The following is a 21,826-nucleotide window of genomic DNA, read 5'->3' on the forward strand; positions in this document are numbered from 1 at the left end:
GCTCCTATAGCTAAGCTCACAAAAATCCGTTGAACACTTATCTGATAAAGAGCCAGCCAAAATAAACTTTGGAAATACTGCAAACACCAAGTAAAACAAAGCATTTAGCCACCATGATTAAAACAGCAGTAATAATAAAAATAATGCTAACTGCTGCTATTTTTATAAGTATAATTTGTTTAGCATCCACTACCTGCCAGATATTTTATAATTCACTCACAAAAGCCCTACAAGGTAACAATTTTTATTCTCATTTTTAGATAAAAGGTGCAATATTTTAATAAATAGGTAACTTAATATGAATATGTAAGTTAATATATCACTTAGCCAAGACCTCATACCTAGTTAATAAAAGGCCTGGGAATTAATTCTAGGTTTTTATGTTCCAAGGATTGAGACTTCCAGAACTGCATCTCCAGAATTCGTTTGCATGAATTAAAGCATAATCAAAACTTCAGGTTATCTTTCTACCATTTTATGACTATTACAACATTGTGCCAGTCATCATGCTGAGAGAGAGAGAGACAGAGAAAGAGAGACTGAAAAAGGTTTATAGGAAAGCTACAACATGAGTAATGGGGATGAAATGGTATATTACAAAGTATACTGGAATAGAGTTTGCTTAACTGAGAGAACACTAACCCAATATCAAAGGATTGTCATAAAGGAAGATCACCATTAGGATTCCATGTTCTGAAAAACTGAATGCAAGAAAGTAAATTCAGAAAAACTATAAGGGGATTGGTACTTTAGTATGTTCTAACTGGAAAGTGGCTAGAGGCTGTCACATCAGGATTTTCAATTTAGGGAGACCTGATCTTACTAGGAAACACCAGGGGCACCTGGGTGGCTCAGTCAGTTAAGCATCTGACTCTTGATTTCAGCTCAGGTCGTGATCTCACAGTTTGTGAGTTAGAGAGCCCTGCATCAGGCTGTGCACTGACAGTGCAGAGCCTGCTTAGGATTCTCTCTCTCTCTCTGTCTGTCTCTCTCTCTCTCTCTCTCTCTCTCTCTCTCTTTCTGCCCCTCCCCTGTTCATGTTCTCCCCCCCTCTCAAAATAAATAAATAAACTGTAAAAGAAAGAAAGAAAGAAAGAAAGAAAGAAAGAAAGAAAGAAAGAGGAAAAAAGGAAACACCAGAGGATGACAAAGGAAAGTATATAAATGAATACAAATTTTTCTCCTCCCTTCATGCACGTCCTTGCATATGACAGTACAGATCTTCCCATGAAGAGATGGAGTCTGTTTTCTTATCCTTAAATATAGGCCATCTCTGCAGTTTGCTTAGGTTAATGAGAGATTAGCACACATGATTCTGCAAAAGTTTAGAAAACATTGTGAGTTAGAGAAGAACCAAGAGTCTGTCAACTGCCAGCTATGTGACTGAGGTCACACTAAATCATCTAGCTTTGGCCACCCCACCAATTGACCACAGATACAGAGAAAACCTGGCTGGTAAGAGCTGAGCTTGACCAGACCAGTAGGAACACCCACATGACCCATGGAATTGTAAGCAAAATCAAATGGTGATTGTTCCACACCATTCAGTGTTGAAGGGGTTTGTTCACAGATAAAGCTAATAAAATCCGGTGGCAAAAACAAAGTGACAACCTAAACAGCCACTATATACTTCAAGAGGTGGATTATTGATTAATTCTGAGGGCCTGACAGCTCTTGTCCCCTACCTCCTGAAGACAGAGAACTAGAATGAATGTTCCTAATACTCATTTATTTGGGAAGGAAAATGTCCTCACAGATCATCTAGCCCAGCCTGATCAATGTGAATATATGGAATCTGAAACTAAGAGAGGGCACATGACTTGTCCAAGGTCATGGTGAGGTTCTGACTGCACTAGAACTACTGGGCAGGTCCTCTGACCCCCAGTCCTGGAAATTTTACTCACTAACCTTGAGATCTCGGCCAGTCCTGATATTCTATGACTCTATGATGCTGTGGTTCTATAATTCCAAGACAAAGCACAACAATGCCAGCGCTCCAGACAGCCTTGGAACAGGAGAAGAACATGGTCTAGACTGAAGTAACAAGAACATTTTTTCATTTTAAAATATCAACTACACCATCATGGATTCAAACTCTGCACACAATCCTGTGTTTCTTGTATTTCCTCCGGAGATCACTGTTTCCAAGTTTCAGTCACCAGAGTTTATAGCCACAACCTATGAATCTAGCGGCCCTTTTCCAAAATCACTTACCACAAAAATGAAAACCTTAGGGGTAAGTAAGATCTGCCCTAATGTATACTCTACTGAGGGTGTGTTAGGGACTGAATGTTTGTGTTTCCCAAAATTCATAGTTGAAACCGTAATTCCAATGTAATGGTGTTTGGAGGTGGGATCTTTTCGGGGTAATTAGTTCATGAGGGTAAGTATGTCAGGGAGGTAAGTAGCTCTCTTTCCACCATGTGAAGTTACAAAAGAGAAGTTTCCAGCCTGTAACCCAGAGGGGGTCTACATCAGAACCCAACCTTGTGGCACCCTGCTATCAAACTTTCAGCCTCCAGAATCATGAGAAATAGATTTCTGTTGTTTATAAGCCATCCAGTCTATGAACCATGGGCCTAATCAGCCACCTCATCAGGGTATTATAGATTCTATTACTTTGTTCAGAAGCCTAAACTAAGATGGGGGTTGGGGGGGGGGGAGAAGAAAGAGAAAAAAATATTTGGTGGTGCAATGTTTCAAGGTAGGAGCTAATTCCAACTTTTATTTCCACTCAAATCAGGAAGTGTCACATTTCTAAACCAACTATGTACAAATTTCTATGGAGAGGAAAAGAATCCTCTCGGCTCTTGAAGGTCACAAGTAAAGTAAAAATCTGCAAAATGACCAACTAGGAGTTTTTTCCTAGTCAAGTTCAGAGAAAAGGAAGAGAAAATCAAGTAGAAGTCAACAGATCAGGTTCTATATCCTGGGTTACTGAGTTGTACGGTTTTATATTTTCCCAATCAGAACTCAGAATTCATTTTGATAACATGATATGGTATTTTTATATGCGGGGCTTTTGCAGAAAATCCCCTTAATACTGTAAATGTTCATCTCTCCACCCACCTATCCATTTCTTGAATATTAATTATTTTTTATTTACCAATCCTCCTTTCAGACAATGTGATTCAGTATGTTTGAGGCTGTGACAGGGCCTGTATCTCATAACATATTTGTCTTTTCAATCCCAAGCCTTCAAGGATGGAAAATAGGAAAAATTTTTGATTTTTTTTTTTTTCAGAAAAAAAAAAACAAAGTAGAGAAAGAGGGCCCACTGACATGCAGGAAAGGGCCAACAGTCTAAACTGCTTTCACATCTATTTAAATATAATGGTACTCAAACTTCCACTAAACAGTTCATATTACTTTAACAAATATGGATTGAACTATGTGCAAAAAATTATGTTAGACACTATAGGGGGTTACAGAAATAAACACAACCCACTTTCTCTCATTGAGAAGAATAAATACATAATTTAGAAATAATAAAGTGACAATATTAAAAACCACATTTCAAAGTAGCATCTAATAGGAGCCATATATGATGGGGGGGTGAGGGGGTTGGAACCCAGAGAAGGAACAGTTACTTCTACCTAAAAGCAATGAGACTGGGGCTCCTGGATGCCTCAGTCGGTTAGGCGTCTGACTTTGGCTCGGGTCATGATCTTGTGGTTTGTGGATTCGAGCCCCGTGTCGGGCTCTGTGCTGACAGCTTGGAGCCTGCTTCGGATTCTGTGTCTTCCGCTCTCTCTGCCCCTCACCCGCTTGTGCTCTGTCTCTCTCTGTCTCTCAAAAATGAATAAATGTAAAAAAAAAACAAAAAAAGGTTAAAAGCAATGAGACAACATCATAGCAAATTTGGCATTTAATCTGAACCCTGAAGGAGGGATGGAATTTTCTTAAAGTTTTTTTTAATGTTTATTTATCTGAGAGAGACAGAGCATGAGTGGGAGAGGGGCAGAGAGAGAGGGAGACACAGAATCCAAAGCAGGTTCCAGGCCCTGGCCCGTCAACACAGAGCCCCACGCAGGGCTCGAACCACAAACTCTGAGATCATGACCTGAGCCAGAATCGGATGTTTAACCAACCGAGCCACCTAGGTGCCCCAGAAGTGATGGAATTTTAATAAGTAGAAATGAAGGGAAAGGAAGAAGGCAGAATTTTCTAGATAGAGAAAGCACTGTGAACAAAGAGCTCATGGTAGCGTAGTTTGGGAATGGCAAAGGAGAGCTGGGAGAGCAAATTAGACTTGAAAGATTTAAGGGGATTGACTAAAAGACAAACAAACAAACAAAAAAGAAATAAGAAAAATCAGGATGGATAAATAAACTGCGGTACATCCACACAAGGGAATGTGACTTGATGGTCAAAATAAATAAGCCATCAAGCCATGAAGAGACACATGGAGAACCTAAAATATGCATTGCCAAGTGAAAGAAGCCAGCCTGCAAAGACAACAAACTATATGATTGCAACTATGTGACATTCCGGAAAAGCCAAAGTATGGAGACAAAAAGATCAGTGGTTGCCAGGGGATGAAGGGAAGAGGTAGGGTTGAATATGTGGAGGGCAGGATGTTTAGGGCAGGAAAACTATTGTGCACAATACGATAATGGTGGATACACGCCATTGCACATTCGTCAAAAGCCGCAGAACGTACAACACCTAGAGTGAAGCCTAATGTAAACTATGGACTGTGATTGACAGTGATGTGTCAGTGTTGGTTCATCAATGACAACAAATGTGCCAGTACGGGATGTTGGTAGTGGGGGAAGGCGACAGGAAGTACATGAGAACTCTGTACTTTTCATGCAATTTTGCTGTGAACCTAAAACCGCTTTTAAAAGTAAAGCCTCTTCATTTAAATAAAATGGTAAGTATGGTAAATTTTGTTATGTATATTCTACCAAAACTATTTGAAATGTGAAAAATCACCTTCAGGAACTAACTGGGAGAGAAAAGGAAACAACCAGGAAGGTAATTTGTGGAGACCTAACTGCCAAGAATCTTATATCCCACCCCTACTTTGATTTTACAATATAGACAAGTAGCTTCCAATCTGTGAAACCAACAAATCACCTAAGGAGCTTTATAAAATATATACATCAGGTCCCTGGGCCTTGTTCCGGAACCACTGAACAGCGATTTTGAGGGTGGTGGTGGTGGTGGTGGTGGTGGTTGAAATCTGTAATTTTTAAACACTTCTCTGAACTGGATGACCGCCAGATTGGGCAGCTTTGTTTCAAACGGACTGGTTCTGTCTTGCTATCCTACTTCAGCACTGACACAACACTGGAATAGAGAAAAAGGAAGCTGGTGCGGAAAAGCCAGGCAGGAAACAATTTTAATAGTTTAGAGGACTGGGCGGTGGCTATTGCGTTGAACTTACTCAAAGGAACCTGGACTTGAGGAAAAGGATCTCATTCACAACTCACCTACTTAAAGGTCATAGTTACCATGGGAGTGAATGAGATTATTCAGACCGAGAAGACAGACGGAGAATAAGAGGGCAGAGAAAACAGACTCACACACGGTACACCTTCCATTCTTTATGTCACGCTCACCAATCTTCCCTAGCAGTTGTTAAACCCTGGCTTTATTTGTATTCATTATTTGCTTTATTTTTAATTTTTGGAGGAATCTCCACACTTTTTTCCATGGTAATACATCCCCACCAACAGGGCAGCACATCCTCACCAGCATTTGCTCTCTTGTCTTTTTGATGATAGCCATTTTAACAGATGTGAAGTCCTATCTCCTTGCGGTTTGGATGTGCATTTCCCTGATGCTTGGAGTTTGACATGGACTTCTCAGCCTCACCTGGAGATTCTACTCACTAAGTATAGCATATAGGATACAGGGCCTGGGAGTTTTCATCTCTAATTCCCAGCAGATCCTAATGTTGCCAGTCCATGGACTACATTTTCCAGAACACTGATTTAGATCACTTTACCTATTACAAGTATCAGATAAAGGGATCAAGAAAACACGTGGGAGTATCATAAAAGGGCTTCTGCTATCCTTCCCTTATTTAAAAGGAAGGTAATTGCCAAATCCTTTTAACCAAAAGAGGATCGTGCACATTTTTGAAAAGGGGACCTACCGTTTTGCTTTCTCCTTATCATGACTTTTCCTCTATTTACAGGCTATCCAGATCCTGTTTGGACTGCTGAACTTTTTCTTTGGAGTTGTTTTCCTTTTTACCCTTGAAAACCCATACCCAAGGTTCCCCTTTATATTTATTTCAGGATATCCATTCTGGAGCTCTGTTTTGGTGAGTATAGGCAATTGAGTTAAATTTGAGGCCACGCCAACAGGAATACTAGGGAATTCTTAATTACAAAGTGAGTTGCATTCAGTTGCACGATATGCTTTGAAAAGGTAAAATAAAAATCAACTTTGTTGAAATTTTTTCCCCATTAATTCATCAGAATTGCTGATGTTCCATCACTGGGCCTTGAAGTTCCTTTGGGAACATTTCCTTGGATCTTGACATTATTTGTCCATTAATTCATTCAAAATAAGTTGCCATCTTTATAAGCCGGACACATGGAGGAAGGCAATGAGGATCCAGAGGTTAATAATACATGGACCCTCACTATGAAAGACGGTATGAAGTTTCCTCAAAAAATAAAAAATAGAACTACTATATGATCCAGAAATTCCACTTCTGGAAATATATCCAAAGGAAATGAAAACCCTATGTTAAAGATATATCTGCACCTCCATGTCCGTAGCAGCATTATTCAAAACAGCCAAGATAGGGAAACAACTTAAGTGTCAATCAACAGATGAATGGATAAAGAAGTGTATATACATACTTGTGTGTGTGTGTGTGTGTGTGTGTGTGTGTGTGTGTGTATTACTCAGCCATAAATAACCAAGAAAATCCTGACACTTGCAATAACATGGTTAGACTTTGAGGGCATCATGTTAACGTGAAATAAGTTAGACAGGGAAAGACAAAAACTGTACAATCTCACTTATATTTAGAATTTAAAAAACCTCATAGAACTAGAGCTCAGATTTAAGGTTTCCAGGGGCAGAGAGTGAGAAGAGAAGGGATGGAGGGAGGTGTTCAAAAGGCACAAACTTCAGTTATGAGATAAATAAGCATAACTTCAGTTATAAGACAAATGTACGACAGGATGACTACAGTTAACACTGCTGTATGATACATATAGAATTTTTTAAGAGAGTCAATTCTAAGAGTTCTCATCACAAAGAAAAATATTATTTTTCCTCTTTTTCTTTCATTTTTTTTGGGGGGGTTGTATCTATATGAGATAACTGATGTCAAGTAAACTCATTATAATCATTTCACACTATGTTTAAGTCATAATTATGCTGTACGTCCTAAACAGCACTGGATGCCAACTATATCTCAATTAATCTGGGGGGGGGTGGGTAATAAACAAACAAAAAGTAATACATGGGCACTTCCTTCAAAGGGCTCTCAATTTACCAAGAAAGCAAACATGTAAACAGGTCATTTCAAGGTACTGGGATTAATGATACCACAGAGGGTGTAGAAAGTGCTTACAGAAGTCGAGATGAAAGTAAAGCAGGGAATTCTTAATTAGAATTTTTTAGAAAAGTCAAGAAACTTTTTAGAAAAAACGTTTTAGAACTGTTTAGAAAAGTAAAGAAACAGAGGTATCTTTGAGCTGCACAGAGACATTTAATCACATTTCATAACATTCAGTAAACATTATTTTGGGACCTAGTATAGTGCCAGAGAATAGATAGTGTGTGGGAATTCATAGAAAAAGCAGTTCTTGGTCTCGAGGTCTCTCAAGTGGAGAGTAGGATAATTACCATATGGTGCGATGACTGAGAACAGACACGCAAGCTGCCTCTAGAGGAAGGGCACCCACAAAAAGGAGGGGAGACTTCCCAGGGATACTTCCAGTCTCATGGGAGTTTTAAAGGGCCAGTGGTTAAGCAGGAGGAGGGCACACACAGAGAAAGGGAGTGGGGAATGGCTGGGGGTAAGGGGTAGGGATATCTTGCTGCCAAGGGAGAAGGGACACTTTCTATTCTGAGAACTGTAAGAGTTCAGCACAGAGAGTGAGGGTAAGAGGGGAGGCTGAAGAAATACCAGGCAGTGGGACCAGAAACTTAAAAATGGGTGTGCTGTAATCCCATCTGGAGTTTCTGCCAGGTAATGATGCTACCAGGTATGACTCACCTCCATGAAAATCCTGGGGATTTTTTTCAGAATGCCCAGCCTATTAGCTGGGAGAACACACTGGATCGCAAATGGGCATGAAGGATGTTTCTTTTTATTTTTTTTTAATATGAAATTTACTGTCAAATTGGTTTCCATACAACACCCAGTGCTCATCCCAACAGGTGCCCTCCTCAAGGAGGACGTTTCTTAAAAGGATCACAGAACCTGATCCTATTGGCTGTGAACTGATCTGACACCAATGTGTCGTGATATCAAAGCTGAGTCCACAATAGCTGTAAAAGGAAGATGGATGAGAAAACTAAAGCCCGGTGTTCAAATAGATAGTTAAGACTAAAGCTACTTTCTAGTTCAGTATTTTGTCCGCTGCTCATTTGTAGATAGTCACCTGAGGCATCTCGCTCACTGCTTTGAGAATCATAGGAATTAGGAAGGCATGTACAAGAAACACGGAGAGGTCTGTTCTCTGAGACCTCTTTAGCATCAGCTAAACAAGCCCATCACTAAGATATTTATTCTTTTTAATAGTTCATTAATTCTGGAGCCTTCCTAGTTGCACTGGAAAGAAAACCCACAGGAAGCCTGGTGAGTTAGATTTCTCCTTTCCTAAAAAATGTGTAACATTGAAATAATTAAGTCTAGCCTTGAAAATGAATTTGGAAAAACTTTAAACCACTACAATTCCACAAACTGTCAAGTACTGATACCAATTGATGGCATTTTGGGTTTTTTTGTCCATAGAATCATAAAACACTAATGCCAGAAGAGTTTTTTCTTTTTTTAAAAAAATTTTTAGTGTTTATTTTTGGGAGAGAGAGAGACAGAGTGCAAGTGGGGGAAGGACAGAGAGAGAAGGGAGACACAGAATCTGAAACAGGCTTCAGGCTCTGAGCTGTCAGCACAGAGCCGACGTGGGGCTCGAACCCACGAACTGTGAGATCGTGACCTGAGCCTAAGTTGGACACCTAACTGACCGAGACGCCCAAGCGCCCCTAGTGCCAGGAGAGTTTTCTAGGTAATCCAGTTTCTTATTTATGAAAACACTGAAACATAGAATAAATCCCCAAGTTCCTAAGCCAAAAGGTAAAATGGGTCTCAGCATTTCAGTGACACACTCAGTCATTGTTTTTGTAAGTATTTGTGGTCCTATCTCCTGCCAGACATTTCAACAGGCACGAGTTTATTAGCTCACATGACAGGCATACCGTGAAGACAATCTAATTAAACCTTATAAGCAAAAGTTCAAATAAATAATATAGTGTTAATGAGGGTGAGATTTTAACTTACAGATAAATTATAAGTAGAATATTTTTACTTTTCTCAAAGAATAAAAAATGTGAGATATTAATTAACAAGCCAAGAAAGTAATTCCAGCCCAGGGTGTCCCCTGCAGGTTTGAAGTTTGGGGAAGAACTAAAAATTGCAAAGAAATACAATGTTTAGTTAGAGTCATGAAACAAAAATGTAAGTAGGTCATGACTTTTACCAGGGCATCAAAATGCAATGCAAGGTGACAACGCCTAAGTCCCTTTTTGTCCAGTGTGCACTCCTTCCCCCAAGTAAATGGGAGTTAACTCGGGTACAGATCATGGAGGACAGAAGGATTTTTCAGAGCTCCCTGGATCCCATTATTCTGAGGCTGAGAGCCCGAAGCCCGAAGGGATGAAGTGTCTCACAGATGATCACACAGCTGCCTGGTGGCATTGCAATGCTGTGACTAAAACCCTCTCCCGGTCTTCCCACTGCTGCTCTGCCTATAGCCTGCGTGTTATGTTCATCTCTTTCAGGTGAAGACAACCCAAGCAATGAATTCTCTTAGTGCCTTGGCAGCAACAGCTGGAATTATTCTCATCGCACTTGGTCTCGTTCTAGATCAAAACTACTTTTGTGGCCATGAAGACACAAATAGCCGGTGCCGGGCCATTAATACCCTATTCATTGTAAGTATGCCACATTTTTACAGTAAGGGATAATGGGGGTAATTGTAAAGATTTATTAGCACCCGATCAGCAAAATCTAAATAACATTGTAGACACATGCATTGTCTTTTATTTACGAACATTTACAGAAATAATAGGATCTTCTAGGTTATACCAGGCATTGTGGAATAGAAAAATAAACGCATTATGACCCCCACCTTTAGGATTTCACAGATGAGTAGAGAAGGTAAAACATGTACCAATGAGTGTAATATAAAAGACCGAGTGTTACAAGAGGAAAACTACAGGTAGAGCAGGTCGGTAGTAATTCATAGCCCTAGAGGTACATTAGAATCACGAGGGGAATGTTTTTATGGTTTTGGTTTTGGCGTTAATATTTAGTCTGGACTTCTGACAAAACATGGTATACATTGAAAACAGGGATTTATTTCTAATCTTTCCAAAACACCACTAATATTAGTTTAAGGTAATGTAAAAGATGTAAATCTACAGAAAAAAACAGTCAACAAGACCCATCAAAATTTGCAGAGAAAGCTGGAAAGTAATCACCTGAGGAAAAGGGAGTCCTTACAGAAGTAAAATATGAGCCACTGGGGTGGCTCACTAGGTTAAGTGTCTGACTTCGGCTCAGGTCATGATCTCACAGCTCATGAGCTCAAGCCCCACGTCAGGCTCTGTGCTGACAGCTTAGAGCCTGGAGCCTGTTTCAGATTTGGGTCCCTCTCTCTCTGCCCCTCCCCTGCTCATGCTCTGCTTCTCTCTCTCTGAAAAATAAAATTAAACAATTTTTTTTTTAAAGTAAAATATTGCGGTGCCTGGGTGGCTCAGTTGGTTGAGCGTCCGACTTTGGCTCAGATCATGATTTCCCGGTTTATGGGTTCGAGCCCTGCGTTGGGCTCTGTGCTGACAGCTCAGAGCCTGGAGCCTGCTTCAGATTCCGTGTCTCCCTCTTTCTCTGCCCCTCCCACACTCATGCTCTGTCTCTCTCTCTCTCTCTCAAAATAATATAATAAATAAATGTTAAAAAAAATTTTTTTTTAAAAAGTAAAATATGGACATTGCAAGAGCAGACATCCTTCCTCATCTTTTCCCTGTGCTTAGAATGAAAGCATGCATGGGGCACCTGGGTGGCTCAGTCGGTTAAGCATTCGACTTTGGCTCAGGTCATGATCTCACGGTCTGTGAGTTCAAACCCCGCATCGGGCTTTGTGCCGACAGCTTGGAGCCCGGAGACTGCTTCAGATTCTGTGTCTCCCTCTCTCTCTGCCCCTCCCCTGTTCATGCCGTCTCTCTCTGTCTCAAAAATAAATAAACATTGGGGCGCCTGGGTGGCGTAGTCGGTTAAGCGTCCGACTTCAGCCAGGTCACGATCTCGCGGTCCGTGAGTTCGAGCCCCGCGTCAGGCTCTGGGCTGATGGCTCAGAGCCTGGAGCCTGTTTCCATTTCTGTGTCTCCCTCTCTCTCTGCCCCTCGCCCGTTCATGCTCTGTCTCTCTCTGTCCAAAAAATAAATAAACGTTGAAAAAAAAAATTTAAAAAAAAAAAAAATAAATAAACATTAAAAAAAATCAAAAAAATAAAAGAATGAAAGCATGCAGTTTTTCATCATTAGGTATGCTGTCGGCTGAGGGTTTTTTATATGGACTTGATCAGATTGAATAAGCTTTTTCTCTTCCCAGTTTGTTAAATGTATGTGTTGAATTTAGTGAAATTCTTTTTCTAGATCTACTGAGACAATCATGAGGTCTTTGTCCTTTATTCTATTATTATGCTGCATTGCACTGATTGCCTTTTTTGTCTTAAATAAACCTTACATTCTTAGGATAAATCCCACTCAGTCATGGTATATAATCCTTTACAAATGTTATCAGATTCAGCTTTCTAGTACTTTGTTAAAGATTTTTGCATCTATATTTATAAGGGATACTGGCCTATAGTCATCTTTTCTTGTGATGTCTTTGTTTTTGTGTCTGGTTAATACTGGCATTATAGAATGAGTTGGAAAATATTCCTTCCTCATACTTTTTGTTAAATTTTGTGAAAATTGGTATCAAATTTTCTGTAAACGTTAGGAAGACTCACTGGTGAAGTCTCCTGGATCTGGGTTTTTCTTTGTGGGATGTTTTTACAATCACTGTCATCCGTGTATTTAGGTTTTCTATTTCCTCTTGGATCAGTTTCAGGAGCTTGTCCCTTATTGTCGGCCTGAGTGAATGAAGAAACATGACAATACTGATTTTCAAGGAAGGTTGCCATGGTAATACTGTGTATGTAGGGTTGTCTACCAATAACCTAACACCTTGAACTAGCACAGAGGAGATAAAATAGCCAAGATGATAAACCCATCGCCATCAATGGCATCTGTCATTTTGAAGGGGGAATAATTTTGTTCTGGTCATCTTGAGCAGAGGAAGCAGTCTAGTTCCTAATTGTGAGGAGCACGGGGCCACCTGTGCATTAGCTGTCCTAATCTTTTAGACCATTTGCTTCCGTGAGGTTTCTAGATTATAGCTTGATGTCTATAATAAGTGTGGTAGTGGTGGTGGTGGTGGAGGTTTCCATAAGATCTTATGAAAAAAGACTCAAGTGTACTCTTTCCCTGATGGTATTTCCAAAATAACTAATCCCCTGCCTAAGGTCACACAAAAACGATTAGCTGGCTGGCAAGGGAAAGTAGTCCACATCTGTTGGGGGGGGGGGGCAAGACAAATTTTATAACCAGTTATCAGAAAAGAAGTTATATAATTCACCAAGATATAACACAGAATCAATTCCTGAGGATTTAGTCAATGATTACCAGGAAGTAAGAAGATATCAGGGACAGCAAAAGCCTTAGAAAATCTACCCCTGCCTGCAGATACAAGGAATCAGCAGCCTCCAACAGGTGGAATATATGAAGAAGAGTCTCTCCTACAGCCAATTTCCTACACATAGACAAGACTGGAAAAGGTTTCTTACAAGTTTTTACTAAGCGATCCAAGATAATTGGTCCTAGAGAGGATACTGGTCAAAAAGACATTTTACTCATTAGTCCTGGTGGCTGAATAAGAAGACAGAATTTTAAATCTATAATTATTCCTTCCCTAAGATTTATTCTTTTTTTAGTGTTTATTTGTGAGAGAGAGACACACAAGAGTGAGAATGAGGAGGGTCAGAGAGAGGGAGACACAGAATCTGCAGCAGGCTCCAGGCTCTTACCTGTCAGCAAGACAGGTGAGCCTGACGCAGGGCTTGAACTCACAAGCCGGGAGATCATGACCTGAGCTGAGGTTGGACGCTTAACCAACTGAGCCATCCAGGCGCTCCCCCACCCCATGATTTATTCTTATAGATACACAAAAACATAGATAAAAGGCAGATTGGAAAACAGGATGGTTAGTGGCAAAGCTTTGTCAGACTGTCTTTTTCCTCCCCCACCAAGTAAAAAGTAAACAAGAACAAATGTGAAGGGCTAATGAAAAAGTCCTGGGAGACCTGATCTAAGACAAATAAACACTATTCAATAAAAAGTGCTAGACTCCCCTCATCAACACGGATGTGCAAACCCTGCACAGGGTTGCTCAAACAGATTCAGTGGAATAGTCACTAAATGAGTCAAAGGACCAGGACCAAAATGGTGAGGGGTCTGGCTAGACCTCTCTGGGGGTCTCTGTGACTGTCTGGCACCTTCAAAGACCACCAGGAAAATCAAAGGCAGTTAAAAGCTGAATGTATTAAATCTGCTAATCAAAGGAGAGCATAGGGTCTCAGATGCAATAAGGGGAAAGAGAAAAGAGCATTTATAGGCTTTCATCAGCTGGAGTAGTCACAAGGTAATTTTAGGGGAGAGGAACAGTAGTCTGGAAAGGATCTGGTCAGAGTTGCAAACTAGAATAGTTGCAAGGATAGTCAGTGGTCTAATTTTTGGAAAACATTAATTCACATGGAATTACCATTAAGACATTTCTCTGTGGTCTTACCTTGAACATAAGGCTCTGAGAAGCCTTATGTTAAAACCTTGAACTTAGATATTTGGTCTTGCATCCATATCATGCTTTGGTGCACTTCAATTTGCTGAGTCAAAGTACAGTTACTTTTCAAATCATGGTTTCTTTCCATGATCAATTCTTAATAATCTTAACTAAAACTAAAGACTATGAAAATTACCAAAAGGAAAAAAGTAGAAGCCACTGGATTAACAGTTAACTTCTCAAAAGCAACAATAAAAGCCAGAGACTGAACGATATCTTCAGTGTTTTGAAACAAACAAAAAAATACCAACCAAGAGCCTATCATTCATGGCCCATTAAAATATCTTACAAGAATGAAATGAAATGAAGTCTCTTCAGAGACACAAAATTCAAGCTTGTCTCCTGCAGAGCAGCATTAAAGGAATAATAATGAACTCCAAGCACAAAGAAAATGATAGCACAATGAGACACAAGAAGGAAGGAAGAACAAAGAATGTGATAAACACATGGACAAATACGAGTGAAGGCTGCTTGTGTAATACAGCAATAATAAGATACACTGAGATTAAAAATAAAGTATTTAAAATACCAGTCGGGGGCGCCTGGGTGGCTCAGTGGGTTAAGCGGCTGACTTCAGCTTAGGTCATGATCTCGTGGTCCATGAGTTCGAGCCCCACGTCGGGCTCTGTGCTGACACCTCAGAGCCTGGAGCCTGTTTCGAATTCTGTGTCTCCCTCTCTCTCCGATCCTCCCCCGTTCATGCTCTGTCTCTCTCTGTCTTAAATATAAATAAACGTTAAAAAAATTTTTTTAAATTAAAAATATAATAATAATAAAATACCAGTCAGAATTAACATGTAAATAGAGAAGGGAGCAAATCGTGTTTTTGCTATTTGAGTTTGCTAAGGGCCTGCATTTTCCCTGAGAAGAGGGTGAAGGTTTGAAGAACTTTAGACTTTGATATGTTTTAAAACTTAATGGTATCATCAAAAGTAAAAAACTAGCTCACAGATATATTTTGTCTACTATTCCAACAACAACAGAATACACATTTTTGTAACACACACACAAAAAATGATTATATATTGGTAAATATGACAATTTCAGATTAATACCAAAGGTTGAAGTCATAGTGTATGTCCTATGCAATAAAACCATAAACAATGATTTAAAATAATTTCAAAAGCCCCTACGTGGTTTGATATGAAGAAGTGTCCTTCAAAGGAATTATCGGATCAGAGAAAAAATTAAAATATAAATCCAAACATGTTCTGAAATGAAAGCTCAAAACCTTGAGGGCAGAAGGTAGAACAATACTTTAAGGCAATTCATAGCTTAGAAATGTAGATACTATAAATTATGAAACTTTGAAAAACAATGGTCCAAACATTAATCTCAGGGATTAAAGGAGAGAAAAGTTAGCCCAAAGAAAGAAGAATAAATTAATATATAATGACAAGAATGGAAATTAGTAAAAAGGAAATCATGCATACATTAGAAAGGAGTAAGACAGCCAATGACTGGTTTACAGAAAATACTCATAAAATATACAAATCCTTGGGGCACCTGGGTGGCTCAGTCAGTTAAGCATCAGACTTCAGCTCAGGTCCTGATCTCACGGTTTGTGGGTTTGAGCCCCACATCAGGCTCTGTGCTGACAGCTCAGAGCCTGCTTCAGATTCTTTGTCTCCCTCTCTCTCTGTCCCTCCCCTACTCATGCTCTGTCTCTGTCTCTCAAAAATAAATAAACATTAAAAAGAATTTTTAAATATACAAATCTTTTTTTATGGCTATGACAGAGTAATTTATATCAGAGCATCCCTCTAGTGAAAACCACTTTAATTAAAAGCTTATTAGAATTTCAAAACATTTCCAGCTGTTTGAATATACATGAAAGATACCACAGCCACCAGGATTTGAAGTGCAAGGATCATGTAAGAATTGTACACACTGAAGTAAACCCAAAATGCTCCATCGCATTCCTCCACAAGTTATTTGCTGACTCCTAACGTGTAGGATGCAAAGCTCAGAAGCCAAGTTGATAGGAAGCTAAGAGGCTAAAAGGCCAAGAATAGATTTCAGCAGTCATGCAGTGCTGGGGACAGACACACAAACTGTTCAGAGTCCACCAACAGCAGTGGTGGAGTCTAGGAAACACCCCGAAATTTCACTTCTGAAGAAAGACTACATCCTAGAACCAAGGACAAAAGAAACAGATCAGCCATCCCACAAAACTGAAATCCATCCTTGGAATTATTCTGATCAAGGTAACCTTCCCCTAATCTGTCTGATGGAAGAAAGTTACATCATCTCCAGAGGAAGACAACATAATTTAGAATTTCTACCATTTTTTGCATATTACGTTTAAGTGTAAACAAACAAACAAACAAAAACCAGAGAGAACACTCATGCCAGAAGATAGGACATCCCATTCAAAGGAATAAAGGTAAACTTCCAACTGACTTTTCACTTGGAGGCCTGATAGAGGCCGCAGGACAGCAGAATGACATTTTTAAAGTGCCGAAATAAAATAACGCGTGGAATTCTATGTCCAGTGAAAATGTTCTTTAAAAGTAAAGTTGAAATAGAGATATCAAACCAACACAAACTGAAGACAATTGGCATTGGCAAATTAGCCCTGAAGAGTATTGAATCAGTAATCAAAAACCTCCCAAAAGAGAAAAATCCAGGACCAGATGGCTTTGCTGGCAAATTCTACCAAACATTTAAAGAAGAATTAATACCAATTCTTCTTAAACTCTTCTAAAAGGTGGAAGCATCCAAATTCATTTTATAAGCCCAGGAATACCCACACCAAAACCAGACAAGTACACCACAAGAAAATTGCAAGCCAATATCCCTGATGAATATAGATGTAAAAATCCTCGACACGTTATTAGCAAACTGGATTCAAGAGTATATTAAAAGTCGCATACACTATTATCAAGTGGTGTTTATTCCAGGGATGCCAGGTTCAACATACACAAATCAGTCAATGTGATATACCACAATAACATAATGAACAATGAAAATCATATGACCATCTCAATAGATGAAGAAAAAGAATTTGACAAAACTTAACATGCAAAATTTAAACATAATTTAAATTCTCAACACACTGAGATAAAGAAACCTATCTCAACATAATAAAGGCCATATATGACAAGCCCACAGGAACAAGACAAGGATGCCTACTCTTAACACTTCTATTCAACAAAGTACAAGAAATCCTAGCCAGAGCAATTGGGGGAAGAAAGGGAAAAAAAATGAAAAAAAAAAAGAAGAGGGGAGGGGAGGGAAGGGGAGGGGAGGGGAGGGGAGGGGAGGGGAAGGAGGGGAAGGAAGAGAAGAGAAGAGAAGAGAAGAGAAGAGAAGAGAAGAGAAAGCACCCAAATCAGAAAGGAAGAAGTAAAAATGTCTCTGTTTGCAGATGACATATTATACACAGAAAACCCTAAAGACTCCACCAAAAATACTATCAGAACTAATAAAATGAATTCAATAAGATTGCAGGATCCAAATACCAATATATAAAAATAAGTTGCATTTCCACATACTAATAAAGATCTATGAGAAAGAAATTAAGAAATCACATCTGCAATTGCATCAAAAAAGATAAAGTACCTAGGAATAAATTTAATCAAGGAGGTGAAGGAACTTGAAGACATTGATGAAAGAAACAGAAGGCACAAATAAATGGGAAGATATCCCCTGTTCATAGATTGGAAGGGTTAATATTGTTAAAATGCATATACTACCCAGAACAATTTGCAGATTCAATGCAATCCCCATCAAACTACCGATGGCATTTTTCTCAGAAATAAAAAATAATCCTAAAATTTGCATGGAACCACGAAAGACCCAAAGAGCAGAGCAGCAATCTTGAGAAAGAAAAACAAAGCTGAAGGCATCACATTTCTTGATGTCAAATGTACTATAAAGCTATAGTTCTCAAAAACAGTAAGGTATACAAACAGACGCACAGGTCAATGGAATGAATACAGAGTCATAAATAAACGTATGCATGTATGATCAATTAATTTACAACAAAGGAGAGGCACCTGGGTGGCTCAGTCAGTTAAGCATTCGACTTTGGCTCAGGTCATGATCTCACAGTTCGTTGGTTCAAGTCCTGCGTCAGGCTCTGTGCTGACAGCTCAAAGCCTGGAGCCTGCTTCGGATTCTGTCTCTCTCTCTCTCTCTCTCTCTCTCTCTCTCTCTCGCTAGCCCTCCCCCACTCATTCTCTCTCCCTCTCTCTCTCTCTCTCTCAAGAATGAATAAATGTTAAAAAATTTTTTTAAAAATTCACAACAAAGGAGCCAAGAATATATGATGGGGAAAGGACAGTGTCTCCAATAAATGGTTATCAGGAAAATTAAAAGGCCACACACAAAGAAATGTAACTAGACCACTATCTTACACTATACATAAAAATCAATTCAAAATAGATAAAATCTATCTATTTTGAATGAATAGAAAAATCATTCAAAATAAAGACCTGAATGTAAGACCTAAAATCATAAAACTCCTAGAAGAAAACATAGGTAGTAAACTGTCTGATATCAGTCTCGGCAATGATGGTTTGGATTTGATACCTGAGGCAAAGGCAGCAAAAGCAAAATAAACAAGAGGGGCTACATCAAACTAAAAAGCTTCTGCAAAGCAAAGGAAACCATCAATAAAATGCAAATGCAACCTATGGAATAGGAGAAAATATTTACAAGTCACATATCTAATAAGGGGCTGATATACAAAATATATAAAGAGCTTGTACAACAGCAAAAAAAAATTAAAAAGTGGGCAGGGGATCTGAATAGACATTTTTCTAAAGAAGACATACAGATGGCTAACGAGTACATGAAAAGACACACTATATCGTGAGTCATCAGGGAAATGCAAATCAAAACCACAACGAAATATCACCTCACATCTGTTAGAAGGTTATTATCAAAAAGACAAGAAATAACCAGAGTCAGTGAGGCTGTGGAGAAAAGGGATCCCTTGTGCACTGGCGGTGGGAATGGACATTGGTGCAGCCACCATGGAAAACAATACGGAGGGTCCTCAAAAAAAAATTCAAAATAAAACCACTATATAATCCAGCAACTACACTTCTGAGTATGTATAAGAAGGAAAAGAAAACACTAACTCAAAAAGATATGAGCCACCTTCATATTCTTTGCAGCATTATTTACAATAGCCAAAACATGGAAACAAGCTAGACGTCCATGAACAGATGCATATGTGGTTCACTTACAATGGGATATTATTCAGTGATGAGAAAGAAGGAAATCCACCTGTCTGTAACAACACAAATGGACTCTGAAGACATTATGCTAAGTGAAATCTCCATCCGACTAGATGGAGGGAAACAAGTACTGTATGATATCTCTTACATGTGGAATCTTACAAAGCCAACTTCATGAGAACAGGGAGTGGAATGGTGGTTACCAGGGGCTGCGGGGTGGAGAATTCGGACAGATGCTTGTCAAAGAGTACAAACTTCCAGCTAGAAGATGAATAAGCTCCGGAGGTCTAATGCACAGCAATGTCAATATCACTAACAATACTGTATTATATACTTTAGTGTTGCAAAGAGATTAGATCTTAAATATTCTCACCACCAAAAAAAACCCAAATTGATAATTAGGTGACATGATGGAAGTAATTAGCTAACCAATGTGGTGGTGACCATGCTGCAATATACAAGTGTATCAAATCAACATATTGTATACCTTAAACTTACACAGGCTTATATACCAATTATAACTTAATTTAAAAAAAAAGTAAGTGAAAAGGCAAGGCACAGAATGGGAGTTAATCTCTTCAATACATCTATCTGACTGAAGACCCATATCCAGAAAGTATTAAGCACTCCTGAAAATCAATAATAAAAAGACAAAAAAAAAAAAAAAAGAGTAGCACTTGAACAAGCTCTTCACAAAGAAAGACATGCCAATGGCCAGTAAGCACGTAAAAATTTGTTCAACATTATCAGTTATGAGAAGAACGCAAATTCAAATCACAACATTTGTATGCACACCAGAATGACTTTAATTACAAGGACTGGCAAAACCAAACGTTGGCAGGAAGGTGAAGCAAATGGAATTCTTGTACATTTTTGGTGGGAATGTAAAATGGCTCAACCACATTGGAAAACTACCTGGCAGTTTTTATGAAAATTAATCAGGCCTATTTTATGTCTCCACAATATATATAAGAATATTCATGGGGCGCTTGGGTGGCTCAGTCGGTTAAGCGTCCAACTTCGGCTCAGGTCACGATCTCGCGGTCCATGAGTTCGAGCCCCGTGTCGGGCTCTGGGCTGATGGCTCAGAGCCTGGAGCCTGCTTCCGATTCTGTGTCTCCCTCTCTCTCTGCCCCTCCCCCGTTCATGCTCTGTCTCTCTCTGTCCCAAAAATAAATAAACGTTGAAAAAAAAAAAAAGAATATTCACAGAAAATCTATTCTAATAGTAAAAACTAGAAACAATTCAAATGTCTATCAACAACAGAGTGGCTAAAGAAACAGACTATTCAAACAGCAGGATATTACTAAGAAACAAAACAGAGGGGCGCCTGGGTGGCTCAGTCGGTTAAGCCTCTGAGTACAGCTCAGGTCATGATCTCCTGGCTCGTGGATTCGAGCCCCGCGTCGGGCTCTGTGCTGACAGCTCGGAGCCTGGAGCCTGCTTCGGATTCTGTGTCTCCCTCTCTCTCTGCTCCTGCCCCGCTCACGCACAGACACACTCTCTCTCTAATATAAATAAACATTAATAAATAAAATAAAATAAAAACCATGTGACTCTAAAATAAACAGTTTGTCAACCTATACTCACACCACGTAGACACGGTTGCAGAACAGAATGTGAACCCTATGATCTTCACAAACTTTCACTGGCAGAACACTGCGTGTCCAGCCTCTGGGCTCCCAACAAAGTGTATATGCTGTTCGTGCTCTTTGGTGCCAAGATACAAAGCATTTTAAGGGTCTCTGGCAGTTATAAAAAGAACGGAAGATGGTACTATTAGCCTATGCTTCGATCTGTATGCCTTTTTCGACATGTTCCTCTTTTTTCTGGGCCCTGTAGGGTTTTCCCCTCTCTTCTTTCTTTCCTTTTCTATTTTTGCTTCTTTTTTTTTCCTATTTCTTAATCTTTCTCCTTCAACAGACTACTTTTTTGATATCATTTTTTATATTGGTATATATTTATGAAATGGAGGCTTTCCAGCCTATAATACAGAAAATGTATTGTTTTGTATGACTTTCTCGAAGAAAATAATACGCCGTCCTGCGCTGTGTTAAAATGGCTGTATATTCTTATGATCTTGCACTAATTTGCTTCGTAGGCACGGGATGCACTTGAGACATGTGGGAGAGCTTTTCCCACCTGGGCATTTCCACCTCACTGTCATCAGAAAAATCATTATTGTGCTAATACCATGATTCTCCTTTTTTTTCCTTCTTCTTTTTCTTCCGTTCCAGGGAATTTTGATTATGTTGATGGCCTTCAGCGTTATTGAATTATTCATCTCTCTGTCTTTCTCAATTCTGAAGAGATGCTTTTATTGTTGCAACTGTGACTAATAGTGCTGAAGCATACTGTGGGAATAAAGATGTGTTACAATCTTTAGGTGAGTTCCTCCTCACCTCCTAAAGAGGTGAGTTCCGTGTGGGAGAAAAAGCCAGCGGGAACATAGAACCTCAAGGCTGGCAACTGTCTGAAGCAAAAGGGGAGTGAC

The 21,826-nt window shown here is 39.3% G+C and overlaps 1 protein-coding gene across 1 annotated transcript; it reads left to right on the forward strand.

Moving 5' to 3' along the window:
- Positions 1-1,987: 1,987 nt before the first annotated feature.
- On the forward strand, positions 1,988-21,715 carry MS4A5 (membrane spanning 4-domains A5). Its single transcript, XM_047878423.1, has 5 exons — positions 1,988-2,236; positions 6,149-6,277; positions 8,723-8,779; positions 9,982-10,134; positions 21,570-21,715. The coding sequence occupies exons 1-5, from the start codon at positions 2,084-2,086 to the stop codon at positions 21,669-21,671; spliced, it is 594 nt and encodes a 197-aa protein (XP_047734379.1). The 5' UTR covers positions 1,988-2,083; the 3' UTR covers positions 21,672-21,715.
- Positions 21,716-21,826: the final 111 nt, after the last annotated feature.

The sequence above is a fragment of the Prionailurus viverrinus genome, chromosome D1 (assembly GCF_022837055.1).
Source record: "Prionailurus viverrinus isolate Anna chromosome D1, UM_Priviv_1.0, whole genome shotgun sequence".
Classification (NCBI taxonomy): domain Eukaryota; kingdom Metazoa; phylum Chordata; class Mammalia; order Carnivora; family Felidae; genus Prionailurus; species Prionailurus viverrinus.